Here is a 23,450-nt window from a genome sequence, read left to right on the forward strand (position 1 = left end):
TATTCTGTTTTGCTTTTCACAGTCGGATAGCAATGCAAGCTTCCTTCGAGCTGCCAGAGCTGGCAATCTGGACAAAGTAGTGGAATATCTAAAAGGAGGAATAGACATCAGTACATGCAACCAGGTAAGTAAGAAGTCATATGTGGGCTCATGTTTTACAAGCTCCAGATTGTACTGTAATATTGAAAACTAAAGGGGAACTATCGTTTCCAGTGTTTCCCATTTGCTAAAGAAGGCAATCACAGATAAAAATACATAGACCTGAAATGATTCCCAAAGGGGTGGGACTGAAGGTCTTCTGAATTGTTCATTATATGTAGAGAGAAGATAGAATATTGTTACAGCCAGATTGTCAATTTTTTGGAACAAATCTACAAATACTTTTCTTGTTGATTATGGTTGTTGATTAATGCTAGTTCAGGTGATCAGTCTATATGCCGTTGTTCCATCTACAGCACAGAGCATCAGTAAGCTAGACTATCAGGGGTGTTATAATTATATTTACTATATAATTAGTTACTGCTGTGCAGTAAACGTTATTTATTATATTTCAAATAAAAATATTTAAAATGTTGTCATATGTATGGATTTAAGCAATATTATTCAGCACAATTCCCTCAAATCTTTTTGGCCTGGGAATTCCAGTTATAAAAAAGCTTGAAATTATCATACTGCCAAAAGTTACACTTCCTATAAACATTACATATTCCCTTTTACCTCCGTGCTCTAAATAACTTTTATATCTATTTTGTTTCAAATACAAAATGGCAGAGTTGGCATGAACTCTAACTCTAATCCCAACCCTAAGCCCTTAAATATTATTTTGTTGTGGAATGTTTTGATAGAATTTTGGAACAAAATTTGCAAAGTATAATGCATATAAATTTAGCCACCATAGCAATTACAGATCGATGTCAGAATGTTATATATTGTGTGACAAAGAGGATGTTTCTCGAAAAACTATTAGAGATACCACAGATTAGGATTCGTAGAACGCATTTAAGGAACAGTGTTTTACATTTCGAATGCCCATGCAGACCGTCAAAAACAATTATAAATAAATCTGCATTCCTGAATGCAGTTGCTGCAAGAAATGCAGTCTGAAATAATTTTTATTATAGTTTCACTGAAGAAGTAATATTGAACTTTCTTCAGCTGAAGCTTTTCTGTAGGCTAATAAAGTCTTAATCAAGTGAGAGAGCTTTGCTATGTATATTAAAATCTGTTTTTGACAGATAACTTAGTGAAGCATTATCTTTCAAAATATCTTTTTAAAATGAAAAACTATCATCTATCTATATCTATCTGTCAGTCAGTCTGTCTATCTATCTATCTATCTATCTATCTATCTATCTATCTATCTATCATCATCTGTCAATCTAACTCTATCCATGCATCTGTCTAATAGTTATAGACCAGAAATATATTTTTTAAAAATTGAAAATTATGACATTATTTCAAAGAGAGGGGACAGCTGGAGGACTACATAATGATAAATAAAAAACAGACTCCAACCTTCATAGTAGGTTATACCCATCAAACATTTAATGGCCTCCCTATATGTTTCAATAAACTGATCTCACATTAATTGATCTACAATTGTTGATTGATACAGTTGGGACAATGTATTAACAAGTGGACCAGCTGTGAGGCAAGCAGTGATCAAATGACATCGTGGTATATACTTGTGGTCCTCTAATTATATGCTGGCACAGTAAATGAATAGACTCCATCTTTATTTCTTTCCTGTGCCAAGTTGATATCCTGTTTTTCTAAGAATGTTTTACCTCAGAATGGAGATACCCAATAATTGTAATGAAGATGTTTATGAAATTAGGGTCAACATAGTTAATATTACACATCATCACGGCAGCAACAATGGTATACGCCCAACAATGGAAAAATGAAAGTATACCTTTAGAAAGGGAAGTAATAAAGAAAATATTGGTTTGCGCAGAAATGGATAAATTGATGTTAGAATTAAAAAATAAAGGAGAGACAGAATATCATGATATATGGAATAGATTTTACCAATGGATGGAACTAAGAGGTGAGAGTTGGAACGGGAAATAACCAGGATTTGTAACCTGAAATGTGATGTAATATATGTGAATATAACTGAGTACATTGGGTAGAATAACTATATATAATTAGTAATGTTTGAAGAGTATATATATTTGTTTTATATTTTAGTGTTTATGACAAAGATGACGCCAGGATGGTCACCCTGTGTTTAATATTTTAATAAGAAATGAATGAATGGATGGATGAATGAATGGATGGATGAATGAATGAATGAATGAATGAATTATGTTTATGACATTCATGCTGCAACTCTCAGATATAAACCAGCCAGTTGTAGGCATGTATGATAAAGGCATACAAATACAACTTTTTTATGTAGTAAATTATTTTCCATATCTCATGAAACAGTAAAACAGACTCTCTGTATCTTATGACTATGCATAGATATAAATATGTAAAGGAAAAGCAAAGCACAAATGGGCATATATTCCATAAAACAGTAACATGTAGTCAGCATAAAAATATTTCAGAAACAGTAATATTTTATTAATTAGATAGTTAAGTGAAGTAGCATAGTGTGTAATCTTTGGCTTTCTACTACTCAAATGTATCATCTCCCAAATCTTCTTCCACAATGGACCTGGTGTTTAGTGATCTCACATGTGGAAGCGTGAAATTTTTTTACTATTTCTATGGAATTTCAGGTAGTCAATATTCTATTAGGGAAGCTTGAAGTATGATAGATAGAATAAATTTGAGGAGCTGATGTTCCTCTGTGGCAATCAGAATAGTGACATAGGTTCTTCATTATAAAGCATAGTGTATGTGACATTAATAAAACAGCAGCATTTTAGAAACATGTTCCACTGAGTATGTTCATATTCTCATAATTTTTATATGCGTGCTGTGAAATGTTTTTTAAAGAGGAGGTCATAAACAAAATAATTAATTATTTATAAATTATTAGATTATTTTAAACTTTCGTACTCTTCAGGGTGTTGAGGAATCCACCTAAACAGGATTTTTACTCACGTGAATAAGAGGCAGCTTCATTTATTTATAGGTATGTGTGGAAGCAAAACCTCAGTTTTTCAGTGGACAATAAAATCCATAACTGAATCATACTCCTAAGAGTATACTCCTTTGACTTGTGTAGTATCTGATTCTTCTTAAAGAATCAGATATTTATTTTTTCCTTGTCCATCCACTTACTTTTGAGATTACATTCCAAAGATAAAAGAAAAATTAACACAATCTGTATTAAACATTGTAGACTCTTAGGCCTTTGCCAAAATGCTTTTGCTAAGATCTTTTGTTACAGATATTCACTATATATGAAGCGATTATAACTATAAGGATGCTAGTTTATTGCTAATTATTATTGCTAACGCAATGGATTAAAATCAAAATGTGGTCCCATCAATAGAATAATCTCCTGAGTAGAGTTCTGCTCAGATTACTTCTTCAATGGAAGGATATTTTTCTCCTGCTGATCCTCTAGTTCTGACCCCATTGTTGCTAATGGAATAACCTTATGTGAGAATATCTTGACCTGTTAAATATCTCTACTGGCTCAGAAAACATCTACTGAATGTGTTCTTCCATTCAAAAGAGTATCTAAAGCCAAAAAATACATGCTACAATTGGAAGGGCACTTTGAGATTTATTGAGAGCACATTAATGGAAACAGGCAAGTTGTGTTTGACATGGTTTTTCTTTTGATTGTCCTAAATTACATAATCTCCTTCCTTTTGGATGTTTGTCATAAAAATTACATTTTAAGAACTGCAGGAAAAATGAAATGCTTAAATACACTCAGTTGTTTCTCTCTGTCCTTCCCTTCCATGTCCCCGTCTGTCATTAAATTAAAAAATAAAGAATGTTAGTAATATTATATAATCCTTAAAATGCCAATAAAAGCAGATGCTCTGATAATTTTATAAACAAAGAAGTTTACAATTTTCTGAATTTAGAGATTGTCGCTAGCTACCATAAATGAATTGTAGCCCTTCTAAATCTCCTTAGATAAAGAAGGAATAAACAATTTTATTTACACATATTTCATGTTACAGTGATAGTAATGGAACGTGGTAAAATAAACACTATTTAGTTGTGTTATACTTTAATTCCTGTCACACTTTTCTATGTGACCTCTTTTAATTGTGCATCTGGTTCTTGGTTGTATAAAGAAATGCAGTATTGAAGTTTTTAAGAGACAATCTTAATGCTAGACCAGGGCCGGATTTAGATGAAAAGAGGCCCTAGGCTATTCCACTTATGAGGCCCTTTCACCTATAGTGAAAGTGTAATTTTAATTTTGCTAACAATTTGAATGTAGGCTCCTCTTGATCTTGAGGCCCTAGGCTGAAGCCTAGTTAGCCTATAGGAAAATCCGGCCCTGTGCTAGACACAACTATTATTTAACTAGGGCCTGCTTTTCTATTTTCCTTTCATAAATATATCTTTCATGTAGGTTCACAGCAGTATTTTCTTAAAATTAAATAGGACACTTCAGTGTAAAGCTCAAAAAACACTGATCTTCTGTTTTCTGATCCCTAGAAAAACCTCTGGATAATGAAAAATCAACATGAGTTTTTTCCATCAGTGTCTTTTTTCCTGCTTTGATCCATTTAATCAGTTAAGCAGTATTTGGTTTCTAGCCAGTGTTTCTTCTAAATAGATTTGATTGTGCTCAACTGACCTTTTGCAGATTCCATTGATAATTACAACTAAACTTACGTGTAGTGTTGTGTTAATTTATTTAATGTTCAGTACCTTTGCCTATATGAATAACTTCCACGTAACTGTCTCAACAGAATGAGCTATTATATTTTTTCAATATATTTGGTGAATAGTGCCCTGTATCATATTAAATACTAATAAATATATTAACAAGCTTGTGATCTATATAGCAAATCTACGCAGAGTTCTATAGTCAAAGGAGAAGGTGTGATTTAAAGCATGCACACTTAACACTTACATTTATATCTTTTCATGGACTTGCCTGTCTGCTCTCTGCAAATGATGCAGAATCCTCTCCACAAAATATGTTAGTTTTCAAGTATTCTCTGATAGCCCTATAATTCCAGTCACTGCATGCCATACTATTTAAATTACTAAGCAAAGAGTCTGGTGTTTATCCATGATCTGGGGGATCTGGGGACACACAGATTTTGAAACTGGTTGTTTTATTTTGCACTAAGGATGCTGTAGAGCAGGGGTCCTCAAACTACTGCCCGTGGGCCGGATATGGCCCACCGAAGCCATTAATCCGGCCCATGTGGGACCATGAGGCTGCCCCACCCACATCGCCCCACCTACCCAGCCCCCACCCGCCTTCTGGAGGCTGAGGTAGCCAAAAATGGGACATGTAGATGCCTCGGGAAGCCAAAAATGGCCCCGTTTTTGGGCGGCAGTACTCCCCAGCTTCCAGGGAGGGAGGGAGGGAGGGAGTGAGGGAGGGAGTGGGGGAGAGAATGAGAGAGGGAGAGAGAAGTCCCTCACATACACCTCAAGGCAGCCACATCCTTTCCCTAACCTACTTTCCACTTCCAGGAGCATAAAAAATTAAAGTGTAATTTGTGTGTATTCTTTAATGACTGCTAAATTGGCCACGCCCACCCAGTCACATGACCACCTAGCCACACCCACCCAGTCACATGACCACCCAGCAATGCCTACCAGTCCAGCCCCGTTTACATAGATGTTATCTATATTTGTATTGTTTTTCTGGTTGAATTCTTCAGATTCTTGTAAGATTGGAAAAGGTAGAAAAATTATAAATTAAACACACATACCTAAATTATGAATGTTATTTGACTGTTTTCTTTCTTGCTTTGGACAGTACCTTCTCTATGCTAATTTAATAGTTTTTCCACATTGGGAATTATTGCTCCCATCTTGCCGGGTCTATGATTTATACTGAAGTTGAGAAAAACTAATATGACATTCCGACAAGTCAATGTAACCTCCAAATTAACAATATAATTTATTTGTATACAGAATGGACTTAATGCCTTACATCTGGCTGCCAAAGAAGGCCATGTAGGTTTGGTTCAGGAATTGCTGGAAAGAGGATCTGCAGTTGATTCTGCAACCAAGGTACTATTTATTGTCCAGGTGCTTAGAAAAATATAATTAAACCAAAGGAATGAATGGTAAAATCTATTAATAAATGTTTTAATGATTTAAAGATTATTTAGGCACTATTTCTAAATTATGGCCTTTGTATATTTCCCAATAATTTCTACACATTGCTTTCTCTTCCTAATCCTGAATGAAATTTCATCTGCACATGAATCACAATTTTAGTTCGTAAAACGTTGCAAGACTTATTGCAAGTAATGATTGTTTTGAATTTATTATACTAAAATCAGAATTTAATATTTAACTAAGAAGGAACGTGGTGGCACAAGCTTAGACACTGAGCTTGTCAATCAAAAGGTCGGCAGTTCAGCAGTTCGAATCCCTAGTGCCGCGTAATGGGGTGAGTTGCCGTTACTTGTCCCAGGTTCTGCCAACTTAGCAGTTCGAAAGCACATAAAAAATGCAAGTAGAAAAATAGGGACCACCTTTGGTGGGAAGGTAACAGCGTTCCATGTGCCTTTGGCGTTTAGTCATGCCAGCCACATGACCACAGAGATGTCTTCGGACGGCGCTCTTCGGCTTTGAAACGGAGATGAGTACCGCCCCCTAGAGTCAGGAACGACTAGCACATATGTGCGAGGGGAGCCTTTATCTTTACCTTTAAGACAGGCAGGGCAAGCCTAAAACAAGTATAAACTCATTTGTTTCCCCATTCCCTGCTCCTTCTTATGTGCAGCTGGTAGAATTTTTAATTTCTATTATTTTTTAAAGAAACCAAGAATTGGTTAATTGTTAAATAAGCCAACAGTAAATTTTGAATTAATTTCATACTTTCTTTCATTATGGTTTAGAACCGTTGTTTTCTTTCAGCGGACATTCTAAAGTAGCTCAATTCTTCTGATTTATTAGAATTGGGGTGCATAACTATATTTCAATGTTCATGTTGTTGACAGAATTTCATAATTAGAAACAACTATTTGAGTAAATTATTCCCAAATTGTGGTGCTTCCTAATGAAAATTCCTACCAACAGTACTGATTTTATTTTATTTTTTTAAAAAAGAATAAATATATTGCTTTCCTAGAAATGTGTTTGGATAATCTTAATTTAAATCAAATTATAAAGGAAATGGAAGGTATTGAACATTTTACAATGGAGAAATTTCAGCATTTAATTCATATTTTTATTAATATTACAGAGATTGTATTGTATGTTGCTCTGAATTCTAGGTACAGCTTAAATTAACTTGTGCATTTTTATTTTGTGCAAAGCAGAAGGGAAATACTGCACTACACATTGCCTCCTTGGCGGGACAAGCTGAAGTGGTCAAAGTTCTAGTTAAGGAAGGAGCTAATATTAATGCACAGTCTCAGGTAAGTTGACATATATGTGCAACTTTCTGCACATATATGTGCACTTTAATCTAAATAAAAATTGTTTCAAGGTTAATTGGTGATATATATAGTGAAGTACACAGTTTATTCCAGTGGTGAAATCTAAAATTTGTTACTACCGGTTCTGTGGGCGTGGCTTGGTGGGGCGGGTAATGTGACTGGGTGGGCATGGCCAATTTTTTTTTTTACTTTTAAAACCATTTTTTCTACAACTTCTTCAGCAAAGAGGTTGTAAAAAAAATGCTTTCAAAAGGCTCTGACAATCCCAGCTGAGTTGCCTGATCAGCAGAGGCTTTTTTAAAAAGCCTCTGCCAATCAGGCAACTCAGCTGGGATCGTCAGAGGCATTTAAAAGAAAAAAACCCTTTTTTTCTTTTAAATGCCTCTGATGATCCCAGCTGAATTGCCTGATTGGCAGAGGTTTTTTAAAAAGCCTCTGCCGATCAAGCAACTCATCTTGGATCGGCAGAGCCTTTTGAAAGCATTTTTTTACAACCTCTTTTTAAAAAACCTCTGCCGATCAGGCAACTCAACTTGGATCGTCAGAGGCATTAAAAGAAAAAAAGGTTTTTTTCTTTTAAAAGCCTTTGACAATCCTAGCTGAGCCACGTGATTATTAGAGGCTTTTTTTTTTACTTTTAAAAGCAGAAAAAATGCTTTTAAAAGTAAAAAAAAAAAAGCCTCTGATGATTGTGCAGCTCAGCTGGGCATGGAAGGGGGCAAGGATTTTTGCTACTGGTTCTCTGAACCACCTGCCTCCATTGCTACCGGATCGAGCGATCCGGTCCGAACCAGGAGCATTTCACCCCTGGTTTATTCAGTATCGTGATTGATGTTAACAATTTCCAGCAGATGCAGATGAATAAACTATTTTATAAATGATGCATATTATCACCAATAATATCAAATAATAATGTCCAGATTATTGAAGACATCCTTTATAATCTGGTATTCACATATCCTTCTGCAAAAGCAGTCCCCATTTTGCAATATACCAAGCATAAGGGTTTCCCCCCTAAATTTTAGATATAGCTTAAAAATATCTTAGTAACACAATAACATTTATAATCATTCCTAAAAATGTTAGAAATTATTTCATACACAGCTGTATGTCTAATGAACAAGGAACTATCAATAGAAGTGACCAAAGAATATGCTTCTAATTTTTTGCCTGTCCGTCCTAAGAAGGACTACACCTTTGCAAATGTAAAATACAGACTTAAAGTATAGCATTATTATGTTTTTATTTTCTCTAAAAGTTTAAAGTTTTACCATAATAATGAGCAGTGATTATTCACAAGCCATAACTACAAAGTAGCATCTGGAATAATGCTTTCCTACTCACCCACCCCCTTATATTCAGGAAATGCCTTGGTATCTGAGACAGTATTCTTTGATCTATTTTTGTAATTGCTGACTCACACCAGCAAAACAGAAGAGGCCGCCTGTTCTGGAGGGAGGGAAAGAACAGAAAGGAACTGACAAGTCTTTAAATAAAAGGGCATCTATAATCAGATGAAAATACTTAATCTGTGCATTATACTACCAAGGTTCATCATATAAAAGGCCCTCAAGGAATATAAGGTATAAAGTATGTATTTCCTTCAAAATATATGAAGGCATTTCTACACGCATCAGTATTTTTACAGCATTAATGTGCAATGATCATGTTCCCATGGCAAAGCAATCTCAAGAAATCCCACATGGTTGGCACTTACTTGGGAAATTGGCAAAGTCATTTGTATATAATACATTTAGGAACAAACATGTACACACCAATTTCATATCTGCATAATGTTACTATGGATGGTCTAAAGTAGGTATCCACAACTCCTGGGCCGCAGCTCACCAGCAGGCCACAGCCTCTTCATAACTGGGCCTGCTGGTGGCGGGCGAGCATGAGTGGAGCTCCACTTACATGAGCCATGGGCATTCACACGAAGGTCCATTTGTGCAAGGGTCAGGCACTGGTGCGCGAAACTCCAAAACCTGGATTGAGGACCTTATTGTGGGGGCAATAAGCTGACTTTGTATAAAAAAGAACACCGCTGGGGGGGGGGGGGGGCAAAGCCCTACTAAGCAGGTATATACAAAAGTATGAAGGCTATTGCTTAATGCATTGTAAGCCGCCCTGAGTCTCCGGAGAAGGGCGGCATATAAATCGAACCAATAAATAAATAAATAAATAAACACAACTCAACGGAACACCTCCCCCCCCACCCCCCCCACCCCCGCCAATCCATCAAGTCAGAAAGGTTGGGAACTGGTCTAAAGAGCATCAAACTCTAAAGTCTGAACCCTCTTCTCTTCTCTTATGGTTGATAAGCTGTTTCAAAATGTTGGAATAGCTGGGAAGTTAGTCAAGGGATGTTAATTTTTAAAAGCTGAATCAGAGTTTTTTCAACAAAAAAATGCATACATTATTAGGACTAGATTCTGCTTTGGCTACTTAGAGGTGGACAAGTTGCAGCCAAGATTTATATGTGTAGGTGGCTTCTTTTGTATTATCCTTGGAATTCTATCCAAATCCACCAGTGTAATTTGCCCAAAATTATCTGGGATGGCTGTAAAATTAAGATAAAATTAAGTAGCTCGGGGATTATAACTTTACAGAACATTGTGCCGGTAATTATAACTGGTATGCTTCATACAACATTAAGGGCAGCTCTTGGCCCTCAAAATGTTGGCCATACTTCAAGTTTGGTGTAGTGGTTAAAGCATCATAAAAGAAAGAGACCATGAGTTCTAGTCTTGCTTTGGGCGTGAAGCCAACTGCCTGACCCTGGGCCAGCCATTCTCATCCCTAGGAAGGAAGTGGTGGCTAAACACCTCTAAACAAACCTTCCCAACAAAAATTCAGGGATTCTCCAGGCAGTCACCAGGAGTCAACACTGACTTGAAGGCTCAAAAACAAATGAACAAAACCCTACATTATCTAGGTAGAATCTATCTTTGAACAGTTAAACATTGGTAAGATATACTTACGTAAAATCTGATAGGTAGATTTTGGTCAGGCATTATAATAAGCAATTCCCAGTTTGGATGGTTTTGAAACTGCTATTTTGTTGCTAAATCCCTAAATCATTTGTTGCTGGAATACAAGAATGGCATCTTCCATATTTGTGAAGTGCTGTCTAATTTATTGTTAGTCATGTTGTACCATTGATGGAAACTATCTTAGTAGGTATTCAAGACTGGGATCTCTCACTTTACAAACTTTGATACTGTATAACTTAGGCTTTCAAGGCTAATTTGTCCCCTTTTAATTTTAATGTGGTTCTATTAGTGTTCTATTGTTTTACATTGTTTCTTGATTTTTATGAACAAGTTCTTTACAATTGTACATTCTCTAGTCTAGACAACTTTCAGGTAACAGCAAGATTTAAAAATAATTGTATTTTTAATAGGTTATCTGCTTTTGAGCTTAAACTGACATAGTATATTTAGTATGGGATGTATGCTATGTACAAATACATGTATCTATAAACAAAGTATATTATAAAGTACACAAATATACACTTTAATGATACTTTATTAATATGCTTGTGGTCAGCTGGACTACAGTAAACATCATTGGTGGCTGACTTCAACTTAAGTATGAGTGTATGTATTAAATCCATGTTGCATAGATTTGGATCCTACATATTTTTTGCTGCTTCACAGGCAGCAATGTTACATAATAGAAAGACTCACTGAAGATTCATATTATGCAAAGGAACTGAATGACAAAGGAAAATAAAACAAAGAAAGAATAGAACAGCATCTTCCAGATACACAATATTACTTGTTTTCTGCAACAGTATATTAATGGCAACAAACTTGCATATATCAATTGCATGCCTGCACAACATTAATATATGTAAATATTATGAATAAATTCATGGAGAAATGGAAGAGTAAAAAGTGGTTTATTAGATCCTTTTTTCCCCAGATTCTAATTTTTTAAAAAAATTCTAAATATCTGCTTTGTTGGATCACTATACCATACCTTTGGTACTACATTAATATGAATACAAATATACATCAATAATAGTTTGTTAAATTTGCATGCCACTTTACTCCCAGTGAATGAATTAATGAATAGATAAATTTGGTATAAAATTGTTTGTCATGAATGCGACTGCTTCAGGGCTCCTGGATTGGAGCTGAAAAGCAAAAGGGGTCCAGTATGCTCCCTCCCACATGCTGGGGTAGACCAGATGTCTCAATAGAAAAACACTTAATCTCTCCTCTGGCTTAAACTGATGAAGGGAGGAGAATTTGTGGCTCAGAGGTTAATACAACTGCCTAACATGCAGGCAGCCCAAGTTTGAATCCAAGTAAGGGTATGGCTAGCTGATGAGAGCTAAATAGATCTATACTATTTCTTTATCAACAAAATATAAATTTACACACACAGAACACACCCCCAACCAATCAGAGCATAGCCAAGCCCCCAACCAATCAGAACACACCTCCACCCAATCAGAACACAGCCAAGCTCCCACCTAATCAGGTCACAACCCCACTGGCAGTTAAAAGGAAGAAACAGCTGCGATCACACATTGCTCCTAGAAGCACGAAGCCGAAAACACCAGCCTGAAGATGATGAATGAGACTTCGTCGAAACATTGCCAAAACGTCGCCAAGATACTTCCAATTTTACACGGGAGAAAACCCGAATAACCAAAGACCTACATATATATATATGTTTTCTGAGGTTTTCGCGGGTGTTTGTATGTAGGTCTTTGGTTATTCGGGTTTTCTCCCGCGTAAAATTGGAGGTTTCTTGGCAACGTTTCGACGAAGTCTCATTCGTCATCTTCAGGCTGGTGTCTTCGGCTTCGTGCTTCTAGGAGCAATGTGTGTGATCGCAGCTGTTTCTTCCTTTTAACTGCCAGTGGGGGTGTGAACTGATTGGGTGGGAGCTTGGCTGTGCTCTGATTGGATGGGGGGTTGGCTGTGCTCTGATTGGATGGGTGTGTGTTCTGTTTAGGTGGGGGCTTGGTTGTGCTTGGGTTAGTAACACAGCTCACCAGCTCAAATCCCCCTGCTACTCAGACTAACCCGAGCACAACCAAGCCCCCACCTAAACAGAACACACACCCAACCAATCAGAGCACAGCCAACCCCCCATCCAATCAGAGCGCAGCCAAACCCCCAACCAATCAGAACACACCTCCACCCAATCAGAACACAGCCAAGCTTCCACCCAATCAGTTCACACCCCCACTGGCAGTTAAAAGGAAGAAACAGCTGCGATCACACACATTGCTCCTAGAAGCACGAAGCTGAAGACACCAGCCTGAAGATGACGAATGAGACTTCGTCGAAACGTTGCCAAGAAACCTCCAATTTTACGCGGGAGAAAACCCTATCCCAGCTTAAAATCCTCCAAAATTCCAACAAAACACTTTGTAAGGTCTTTTGAAACTCTGGCTAAAATCCTAACCAACATTTTAAAAGTTTTCTTTTTGGCAGCGTTTCGATAAGCTCTTTAACTTGTCATCAGCGAACCCCTACAGCTTCTAAACTGAAAGTAGGGTTACATATATATATTGATTTTGGCATACAGTAAACAAAAATTAGTAATTAGAAAATGAAAAAGAAATGCAAGTTTCAATTAACTTTAAAATGCATTTTAAAGAAAAAATTGAATTGTAATTGCATAAAAAAGCAAACAAATCTTTCCCAGATTAAATGATTATTCCATTTTTTCAGCTCAGTTATTGGTAGCACTTAATGTTCTAGGCACTGCCTGCAGTCATTATAACAGATGTTCAATTTTTGAATTTTGATCCACATACAGTTGATTCAGAAAATGATGATAGTCTGACTCAGACATTAAATGGCAGGCATTGTAGAACATTATTACACCTTTGCAACTGAAATTTATTGCAGATCTATGTTAGGAAGAAATCAACAGGTAAAGGTAGCTTGGTTTTGGAATTTACTGCCTACTGATTTAATAGTAAATCATTGCAATTTCTTTTGATTACTTTTGTTAACAATTAAGCGTTCCAAAAATGTATATATATATTTTTCAAATCAATAATTTGAGAATTCAGAGATAGCAGTAGTTATAAGTGAATTACATTCTTTCATATTCTAGGCTGAGAATTTTTGGGTTTTTTTTAGTACTTAAATGTGGGGATATTATCAGTTTCCATAGTCCTTTTAAGAGATATGTAATTCATACAGGGCCAAGCAACTCGGTAGTCTCAGATATGTGGCCTTATTCAAATGTGGCTATTACTTAGGATGAAGATATATCTGTGTTCTACTCATAACTGATTGCATTAAAATGGTTTCCTGATGCAAAATTAGAATTTGTAGTTAGATATTATATGTACAATTATGCAGAACTCATTATGTTTTAAAATAAAAGATTAGCTTTTAAATAAAAAAAAATTCTGCAGGGAATGGAAGACATTTTATTTACAGAAATAATGTGGTTGGTTTGGTTCTATGTACTTCGAACTTAACGGTTGAGATGTGCTGCTCAGAATCTGGTATTTGTTTTGAATAGATTTTGGACTGTGTTATCATATTTGAAACTGTTTGAACTCCAGTTTGGTTGGCAAATACATTTTCTTTGTTTTTGATTGATATTTTATATATTAAAATGAATGTCTGTGTAAACCTGTGACTTCATGGTGCATTAAAGTTGCACTTGATATCACATGCTATGACTGGTTGAGGGTTTTTTAAAAAATTGAGCTAAAATGAAATGGCATGACAAACAGAATTCATTTAATGATGCATTTTTATTACCATAATGTTATGCATTTCCAGGAAATGCATGCTGACCTCAAAACAGAAGTGAAGAACTATATAATAATCCTGAAACAAAAATAGCAAGATTTAGTGTTCAAAAACCATAATACAAAATCCATCAAGCTGTTCTGAATTCTGATGTTATATGCTCTGTACACAGTGAATAATTTAAAACGATATTCACATTTTAATAAAAATATATTAAAATATACATAGTACTGCATCTATATAACTTAATGAGATGTCTCAAAACCAATAAAATGTCTGTTGCATATATTGCTTTGGGTTTTATTCTTGGATGAATTAAACAAAAAGAATGAAAGTTACTTAGTTTCTATTTTTAATTAATGAGAAGCTTCAGTGTCATTTTCAAAGATATACATAAAATAAAAGCAACACATGTTTTATTTGACTCTGTTAATTGCCTGCTCACAACTCTATTTTGTAAACTGTGGCATTATAAGAATTAAATCTGATAGTTAGGATGAATTGTATTATTCTTCAAAGCATTCCTTGAAAATATGAAACTTGCCTTCCCCTTAAGTCCTGAGTTCACATTTTTGACTTCTGGTTAGGATATTAAGTTGTAAAAGTTCTTTTGCAGCCCTGTTATAATCAAAACAGTTTTTCCTTATTTTAAAGTGTCATGGAATATATATTGTTCCAGCCCATAAATCTTCCATGATTAAGGTCACTGATCTATGTTGGACAGTGAGTTACTTTTAATTAAAACACCAGCAATAAATAATAGATTTCTTCTTTTCTTCATAAATATTGTAACTTTTATATTATTTATTTGAAAATCCTATTTCTTGCGGTATATGCTAAATTAACTTAAGTGCTGCATAAAGAATCTGAAGGGTATCTTAAGCTTTACAAAACCACATAAAGTCTCTAAATCACTACAATCTTATGTTTCATGCTTAATACATATTTAATAGGGCTCACAAGATATTTACTTTAATAAATTAAATGTTTAAAAAGGTACAAGCTTTAAAATAGTTTTGCCAAAAGAAGGTTTTGAAAGCACCTGATATTTCTTAGAATTGAGTTGTTCAGTGGAATGTTTTGTTTGTTTTTCCTTTTGATTTTACTTGAGCTTGCTTCATGAATCACATTATTTTGTGTGTAATTTGCTTTGGCTTTTAATATTTATGGTTTACATGTTACTATTTTCCCTTAGAATGGCTTCACACCTCTCTACATGGCAGCACAGGAGAACCATATCGATGTAGTAAAATATCTTTTGGAAAATGGAGCCAATCAGAGCACTGCTACTGAGGTACAGTATTCAGATCTTCCTCCTCCTCTTCTGCTTGTCCTTTTCTTTAAAATCATGGTTCCTACTTTATCCTGGTTTTCTGAAAACACAAACCATACCCAACAGTCAGTTCTCTTTCAGAGTAAGCATTATCAAAAGTAGAGAAAATGGTATAGCTGGTCCTCGATTTATGACCACAATTAAGCCCAACATTTCTGTTGTTAAATGAAACATTTGTGAAGCGAGTTTTGCCCCATTTTATGCCTTTTAATGCCAAAGTTGTTATGTGAGTCTCTGAAATTGTTAAATTAGTAACAACGGTATTAAATGAATCTGGCTTCCCCATTGACTTTGCTTGTCAGAAGATCACAGAAGGTGATCACGTGATCCCAGGATACTTCAAAGATCATAAATATGAGTCAGTTGCCAAGCATTTGAATTTTAATCATGTGACCATGAGAATGCTGCAATAGTCATAAGTGTAAAAAATGGTCATAAATCTCTTTTTTCAATCCTCTTGTAACTTCAAAAGCTCTCTAAATGAACTGTTGTAAGTCAAGGACTACATGTATGCCAAAGCAATTAAAATCATGATTAAGACAAAGATAAATATGGTAACTTTAGTTTAAAACTCCTATATATATATCTGCCTTTGCAAACTACCTCGTTTTCATTATTTATTAGTCATATTTCTATGCCGCCCACTCTCCAAGGACTCTGCCTTCCAAACTTCTAGGTTAAATATTTCCCAACTGTTTTGATACTGAAGTGCAATGATAACATTTAACATTGCAAAAGTGCTCATTCATGAATAAATTTATTTACAAAACAATCTTCTACCTTTAGCATTTGTGTAATGTGAAACAATCTCTTGTCAATTTCTTAATTTGTCACCTTTCTTGGTATGCAGTAATCCCACTGCAGGGTATCCAAGATAGTACAGTATTTAATAGAGGAGCCAAGTTTGCCTTTGTTAACAGCTGTTTTGCTATCCTTTCATTGGGTGGATACTGTTCCATTTGACAGTGGCTTTTAAAATAAACCTTTCTGCTGCTGGAACGGATTGAGGTCATGTTACATTGCAGCTTTTTGTTGCTGGGATGGACAGAAGCCATGTTCCCATTGCAATTTTGCTGGATATGAAACATCGTGTGGTTACTAAGCAACTGGACAGAAACAACAGGGCAAATGAATGAATCACTAGATGATCTTGGTGCCTACATTTCTCTGTTTGATGATGGTGATGATGATAACATATTGCATAGTTATCTCCCCACGTACATTAATTCATTTCTTGGGAGGATCTGAAATTGATAGTGCGCTCATATTATGTTAGGAATGAGTAACAGTTGCATTATTCTATTTTAAGTGAATACATGGAACAGGATGAGATTGATAACACTTTTTATTTGTTAATTCGAAAACCACCTACTTTATTACTGAGTGTTTCTAGATTTGGAATGAAACTATTTCACTTCCTGTCTTTTTTAAACAGAAGAAAGTATATAACCCCAAACCAACAGTTCATTATTAGCTTCTGTTGTCCTAAAACTTCTTTCGCTGTATTGCAGTTTGTTTTGAATGGCAGCCTAAGGGAAGATTTACACATACTGGTGCTTGCTGGGCCATACCAACCAAACCAACCAAAATGGTGGCCCAAACCAGGAATCCATTGTTAGCTTTTGGTTGTTGTAACACTTCTTTTTTGTTAGATTGTAATTTATTTTAAATGTGAGAAGGCTTTGCACATAGTGGCACTTGCTGGGATGTGTGTTATAGCAAAAAAGGCAAGTTACAGGTAGTCAAAGCAGCATTGCAATTCAATCCCTATTCTTTTTGTAATTGCATCAATACACATTCAAAAAGGCTGGGGATTGCATCATGATACTGCTTCTGTCATGTTTCTGTTTCTGATCCCACCTTGTAGGTTTCAGTGTTTGCACATAGTTCCTAGGTCTTTAATATTCTGTTCCCAGAATATTCCCAGAGGAAACAAACACATCTGAAGATGAGAGATTATTTGCACTCTTCTTTATCATTTTAAAGAACTCCACAAGGCACTTTGGCTTCAGCATTTTCCTAATGTTTCCTTTTATGTGTTGCATGAATTCAACATGTCCATGTTTTCTTATATTCTCTGCCCCATCTATTGTCTGCCTCCCGAATCCCAGCTCGGGAAATGGGGATTTTGCAGTATCCTTCCCCTGGAGTGGGATGGGAATGGAGATTTTACAGTATTCTTCCCCTGCCATGCCCACCAAGCCATGCCACGCCACCACGCCATGCCCACAGAACCGGTAGTAAAAACTTTTGAATCCCACCACTGCCTCAGTGGTAAGTCAACTTTGATTTGTGGTAGCTGTAAGCAAGCCTATTCCACTGAATGGAACTTGAGACTTTTCTTCCAAAGTCATGCCTAGATAAAAGTCTGTAGAGATTCTCAGTGATCCAGATCATGGTTTTCCCAAAGGTGCTTTTTCAGGAGGCAACTGGACTTTGATATTTTTTTCTTTTTAAGACGTTTCGCTTCTGATCCAAGAAGCTTCTTCAGCTCTGACTGGATGGTGGGGAAGGAAGGATTTATATTCCTTGCAGACAGCTGGTCATCTGCATCCTTTTAGAGGGTCGTTGAAGCACTTGGAGGTTTATCTGTGTCCTCTGGGTCACCTGAGTAGTGCTTCTGGTTCCTGTAGTCATGTCTAGATAGCATCAAACTAGTTTAATGCAGCATCTCTTTTCTTTCCCTTCTAACAGGATGGGTTCACTCCACTAGCAGTTGCATTGCAGCAAGGACACAATCAGGCAGTGGCTATTCTTTTGGAGAATGACACTAAGGGGAAAGTGCGACTGCCGGCACTGCATATTGCTGCCAGAAAAGATGACACAAAATCAGCAGCGCTTCTTCTCCAGAATGATCATAATGCTGATGTTCAGTCTAAGGTACAAAATTACCTCTTTTTTCCAGGATGGTATCAAAAATAGGATGTTTCCAAGGATTTATTTTTCCCCCAATGAGCAAGATAAAGGACTGCTTTTTTACCACTGAGATTGGAAGTGCAACTATTTGCAGCTTTTGTATGATTCATATATTTATTAATTTATGGTTTACAGCATATTTATATCTTAATGTGGATAATAAGCATACAGCACTATAAAAGTTACTAACATGGATGCTGAATCTGATATATCCAGCAAACCAGTAGTGGGTTTCACTTACCTTTGTTACCGGTTTGCAAATGTGAGTGTGTGTGCGCTCGCTTGATTCGGTGCGTTCTGCACATGTGCAGAGCACCCGTGATGACATCCAGGACCCACCCACCACCACCACTACCGGTTTGCCCGAACCAGGTAGAACCGGTAGAAACCCACCACTGCAACAAACCTTCCCTTTTTTCTTACAGCTGCAAGACGATATGGATTTAAAGGCATAATTCATTCTTCAGATTCCTTTTTCTTGTTTTGATTACCTGCGGTTTTTCAGCACTTTCTATCTTTGAAAATGTAATCCAATTAATACTGTGGTTTAGATTCTGAAATATAAAATTTAGACTTTTGATTATTTACTAGGGAGAAAACAACTGTTAAAAAGTGTTGTTGTTAAGTAGGTTCTGGGCTGTGTAATCCATGGAAATGTGATATTCCATACACTGACATTAGAAATTAATCATGCGTATAGGAGTTTTTCCCCAGTAACAAGATTGTAATTCATTTTAGTGAACAAGTGAGCTTTCTGTCATTCTACCAATCTGTAATATCTTTCCTCTTTTTTCCAAAACACGCTTCAACAGATGATGGTGAATAGAACAACTGAGGTACCAAAACCAACAGTTTTGTTAACCTATTCTTGCCAGGCCTTTACTGAAAATCATTTCATGATCCCTCCATCGCCACCGCCATTCCATACAGTTCAGAGTGTATCACATTTCATTTTTATGTACTCTTGGCAGAAATATATACTGTCTCATCTTTTTTATTTTATTTTGCTTCGTTTTTTGGCTTTGAGATGCTCAAGATTTTTGTATTTGTTTTTCATAGTAGAGTAGGGAACTAAAATAGTGGGCCTGCAGAGGAATTATTAAGTACAGAACAATTGCCTATAACATGAATTTTCTGTAGCAGTGTAAATCCATTCCAAAATATTCATCTGGACAATTGGTTTGGATTGTTTGCTGCTTGCAAATGGCATTTTTAAATTTTCGAGATTCTTTCCCTCTTCATAATTTATTATGTTTTCAAGTGCTGGGTAATTTAATATACTGAAATCAGTGGAACTCTGTTCCAATTTAGAAGTATTCCCAGCTCAGCAGAGCTCAGATTCTATTTTCTTAAAGAAAAAAATGATAAAAATGTCCACAATTGGATGTTGAAAGCACTTTACAGAAGCTAACTCTTAATTTTACAGAGCTGCTTTCTGTAGACAACTATGGAAATTTGCGAGAGAAGATGGCTAGCTAAGCATGGACATCTATAGTTTATCAACTCTTGGATCCATATTTTGTTAGCAACATCCCTCACTTTCTAAATTATATGGAGAGTCAACAAGTAGCATGCCAGTAGTATACGGTACTTGATAAGAAGTATAAAAAATTAATTTTTTCTCCAAAGACAGAGAAAATGAGTTTTGCATCTGAACTAAGAAAAATGAATAAATAATGAAATGAGCAAATAAGAAACCATAACATTTAATTCTTGTACAATTAGAATAGTCCAGAAGTAGGAGAGTAATTCTGGTTTATAGTGTTCAAATTTTAGTTAACCATTGTCTTGTAGAAAAAAAAAAGAACTGGATTTTCTAATTAAGACTGTTTTATTTTTGCAGAGTGGCTTCACACCTTTGCACATAGCGGCACATTATGGAAATGTTAATGTAGCAACACTTCTACTCAACCGAGGAGCTGTTGTAGACTTCACAGCAAGGGTATGTGTTCTCATCTTCTGCACATAGAAATAACAAGTGAATTTTCAAGGAAATTTTCATTAAATATATTGAAAAGAAAAGAAGAAAACAAGGGAGGAAATAAGGAAGGAAAGGAAATAAGGAAGGAAAGGAAGCAGTAAATCTATTCACAGATTTGTTTATTTAAAGGCAATGATTCTTCATCCCCCTTTCCTTTAGAAATAATATCATATTTCATAGTTAGAAAATAGTTGACTGTAATGCATTCATTATATTTTTACAGGTACCACTATACATGAACAAAAAATATATCTAATATGGGTAATTCTCAACTTATGATCACAATTGAGCCCAAAGTTTATGTTGCTAAGCGAGACAATTGTTAAACGAGGTTTGCCCCATTTTACAACCTTTTTTATCACAGTTGTTAAGTGAATTACTGCAGTTAAGTTAGTAACAAAGTTATTAACTGAATCTCACTTCCCCATTGACTATACTTGTCTAAAGGTCACAAAGGTCATCACATGACACACACCCCCCGGACACTGCAACCATCATAAATATAAGTCAGTTGCCAAGTGTCCGAATTTTGATCATATGACCACAGGGATGCTGCAACAGTCGTGTGAAAAACAGTCATAAGTCACTTTTTTTTCAGTGCCATTGTAACTTTGAACAATCACTAAACAAAGTCGAAGATTACCTTTATTGATATAATATGTATATTGCTTCATTTTAACTGAGCAATTTAAGAATTGCTATGAATTGGGCATCTGAGAAAAAATGTATGGTAGCAAAACCAAAAGCTTTATTAATCTATAGCTGTGATGGCGAACCAATAGCATGTTGCCAGAGGTGGCACACAGCGTCCTCTCTGATGGCACATGAGCCGTCTCCCCAGTTCAGCTCTGCTGCACATGTGCGCATACCTCCCGCCAGCCAGCTGGTCTTTGGGTCTCTGCCGCACATGCGCAGGAGGTGGGGCAAGTGTGAGGGGGGCAAGTGTGCATGCACAGGGGTGGGGCGTGTGCAGGGGGTGCGGGCACATGTGTAGGGTGTGGGGGGCATGCAGGGGCCGCAGAGCGCATGCGCAGGGGCCATACACACATTGCATTTGGGGGTTCAGGCGCACGCACATGCATTCACATATGCGCGCTTTGGGCACTTGGTCCGGAAAAAGTTAGCCATCACTGATCTATAGCATGCTTACTTCGACAGATTTTAACGCACCTGCTACTTTCTCTCAATCATCAAAGTATTGCTTGTTCCACCCATATCGCTGACAGATGAAGATGGAAGCAGACTTTCTCTTATGAAAGCTTCCTTTAAATTTTTACAGACACTAGAACTAGACCTAGTTACAGACCTAGTTACAGACCTATTTGAAGCAGAACTAGGAGAATATGTGGGGAAAGACCTTAGGAGGACTTGGCCAAGGCATCATACCAAGGGAATGGTCAGATAAGAGTCAGTATTGCCCACAACTGGATAATGAGCAGGGCAGGAGGCTTAGAAGACACCTTCCATAGTGTCTCTGCCTCTAAAGCAGGCAGGGATGAGAGGATTGCACTTTCAGAGTTGAGAGATTATCTTTGAATCACAACCAGACAAATTAATTCTACTTTATTGTAAAGCTACGTTGATAGAATCTAGCGGTGTCCCAGTCTCCCAAGGTCTTTCCCACGTATCATCATGGCTATAGCAATTATCTCAAGATAGTAAATTGGGAAAGTTAGCTTTATTAAGCCATTTTTCCCACATAGATATTCATATGGATCATATTACTTCTTTAGGATCATGTTACTGTCACTTCATAATTTATTTTGTTCTCACTATACAGTGATTGGTTTGTTTTACATCAGCACAAGATCTAAATCCACTAAAGCTTATCTTTATCTAGAATGCTATATTTTGAGGAAAACAATTGAATCCATTTATCTCTATGAATCATTTCATGATGATCAAATTCACCTCATTAGTACACCAAACTAACTCTTATTTCAGCAAGAATAAACAAATTCCTATTGCAGCAGGTTTTAGGAATCATTGAATTATATTTCTGTGATGACCAAGATGTTTTAATTATTCTTGATAAACTGGTTTGTATTTTTTAAAATAGATATTGGCTTTTTAAAGAATAATATCCTCAAATAAATTTAGAAATATTTTGAACAAGCTGGATAAATATTTATATAGTTACAAATGTGTACTCATTTCTACTTTGTCTAATTCTTGAAATCGTGCAAATAAAATCTTACTTTTTAAAAAACAAGAACAACAATACAGCTTTTCAGCAGGAAGTCACCTGCATCCTACATATTCTTACACATAAATTTTATTTGATTCAGTAGGATTAATTTTGGAGTAGATACAGTATACACAGGGTTGTGCTGTTAATTTTGAACATCTCATAACTCACCATCTAACTATTTTATTTATTTGTCATATTTAGACACTACTTATATATCCTTCACAGAGCAGCTATTATTAACTGTCTGATAGTTGCATGGGCTCAGCTCAAATGTTTTTCCCCTGCTTAATTTCTATATCATGTTAGGATTGGTTTTCTTCATATATTTAAAATGCTTTTTAATATTTTTTTCCTTCTATTTCCTACCATCATGCTATATCCTTACCTACTATTCATGAATAGGAAATGAAGCAAAATCTTCAGACCTCTTTAAGATGTTTTAACGCAAATAATTTGTTATGATAATTGGCTTCACTGTTTTTGTGTATATAGGTATTTGATAGAATATGAATATAGCTTTGAAGGTCATTTTGTCTTTCATATTGTTTGTTTGTGTATGTCTGCAGCAAAACTTTTGATGTTTTGATCTTTCAAAATTTTAAATAGGAGTGCACTGCAATATCCAAATGTATATTTAAAAGAGTATGTAAAAGCATATATTTAAAAGCAACAATTAAAATAGAATTAAAACAGCTAAAGCTATCCTAAAATAAAAGGAAACACGTGGAGATATATCATTGCTTTTATTACAAACTTACAAACAATATCATTCAGTGGACTC

The 23,450-nt window shown here is 35.8% G+C and overlaps 1 protein-coding gene across 30 annotated transcripts in view; it reads left to right on the forward strand.

Moving 5' to 3' along the window:
- Nucleotides 1-23,450, forward strand: part of ANK2 (ankyrin 2) — a 286,613-nt gene that overhangs the window by 164,307 nt on the left and 98,856 nt on the right. For 12 of the 30 annotated variants that reach the window (XM_087874452.1, XM_087874455.1, XM_087874462.1 and 9 more), the window contains exons 2-7: nucleotides 23-124; nucleotides 6,028-6,126; nucleotides 7,386-7,484; nucleotides 15,444-15,542; nucleotides 18,276-18,461; nucleotides 20,341-20,439. In XM_087874452.1, coding sequence (XP_087730578.1) covers nucleotides 23-124; nucleotides 6,028-6,126; nucleotides 7,386-7,484; nucleotides 15,444-15,542; nucleotides 18,276-18,461; nucleotides 20,341-20,439 — 684 coding nt within the window. Of the gene's footprint in view, nucleotides 1-22; nucleotides 125-6,027; nucleotides 6,127-7,382; nucleotides 7,485-15,443; nucleotides 15,543-18,275; nucleotides 18,462-19,309; nucleotides 19,334-20,340; nucleotides 20,440-23,450 lie in introns of all 30 variants that reach the window. The other 18 variants (XM_034442335.3, XM_034442336.3, XM_034442308.3 and 15 more) reach the window with 3 other exon arrangements.

The sequence above is a fragment of the Pantherophis guttatus genome, chromosome 8, assembly GCF_059756535.1.
Source record: "Pantherophis guttatus breed Tessera chromosome 8, ASM5975653v1, whole genome shotgun sequence".
In the NCBI taxonomy this organism is placed as follows: domain Eukaryota; kingdom Metazoa; phylum Chordata; class Lepidosauria; order Squamata; family Colubridae; genus Pantherophis; species Pantherophis guttatus.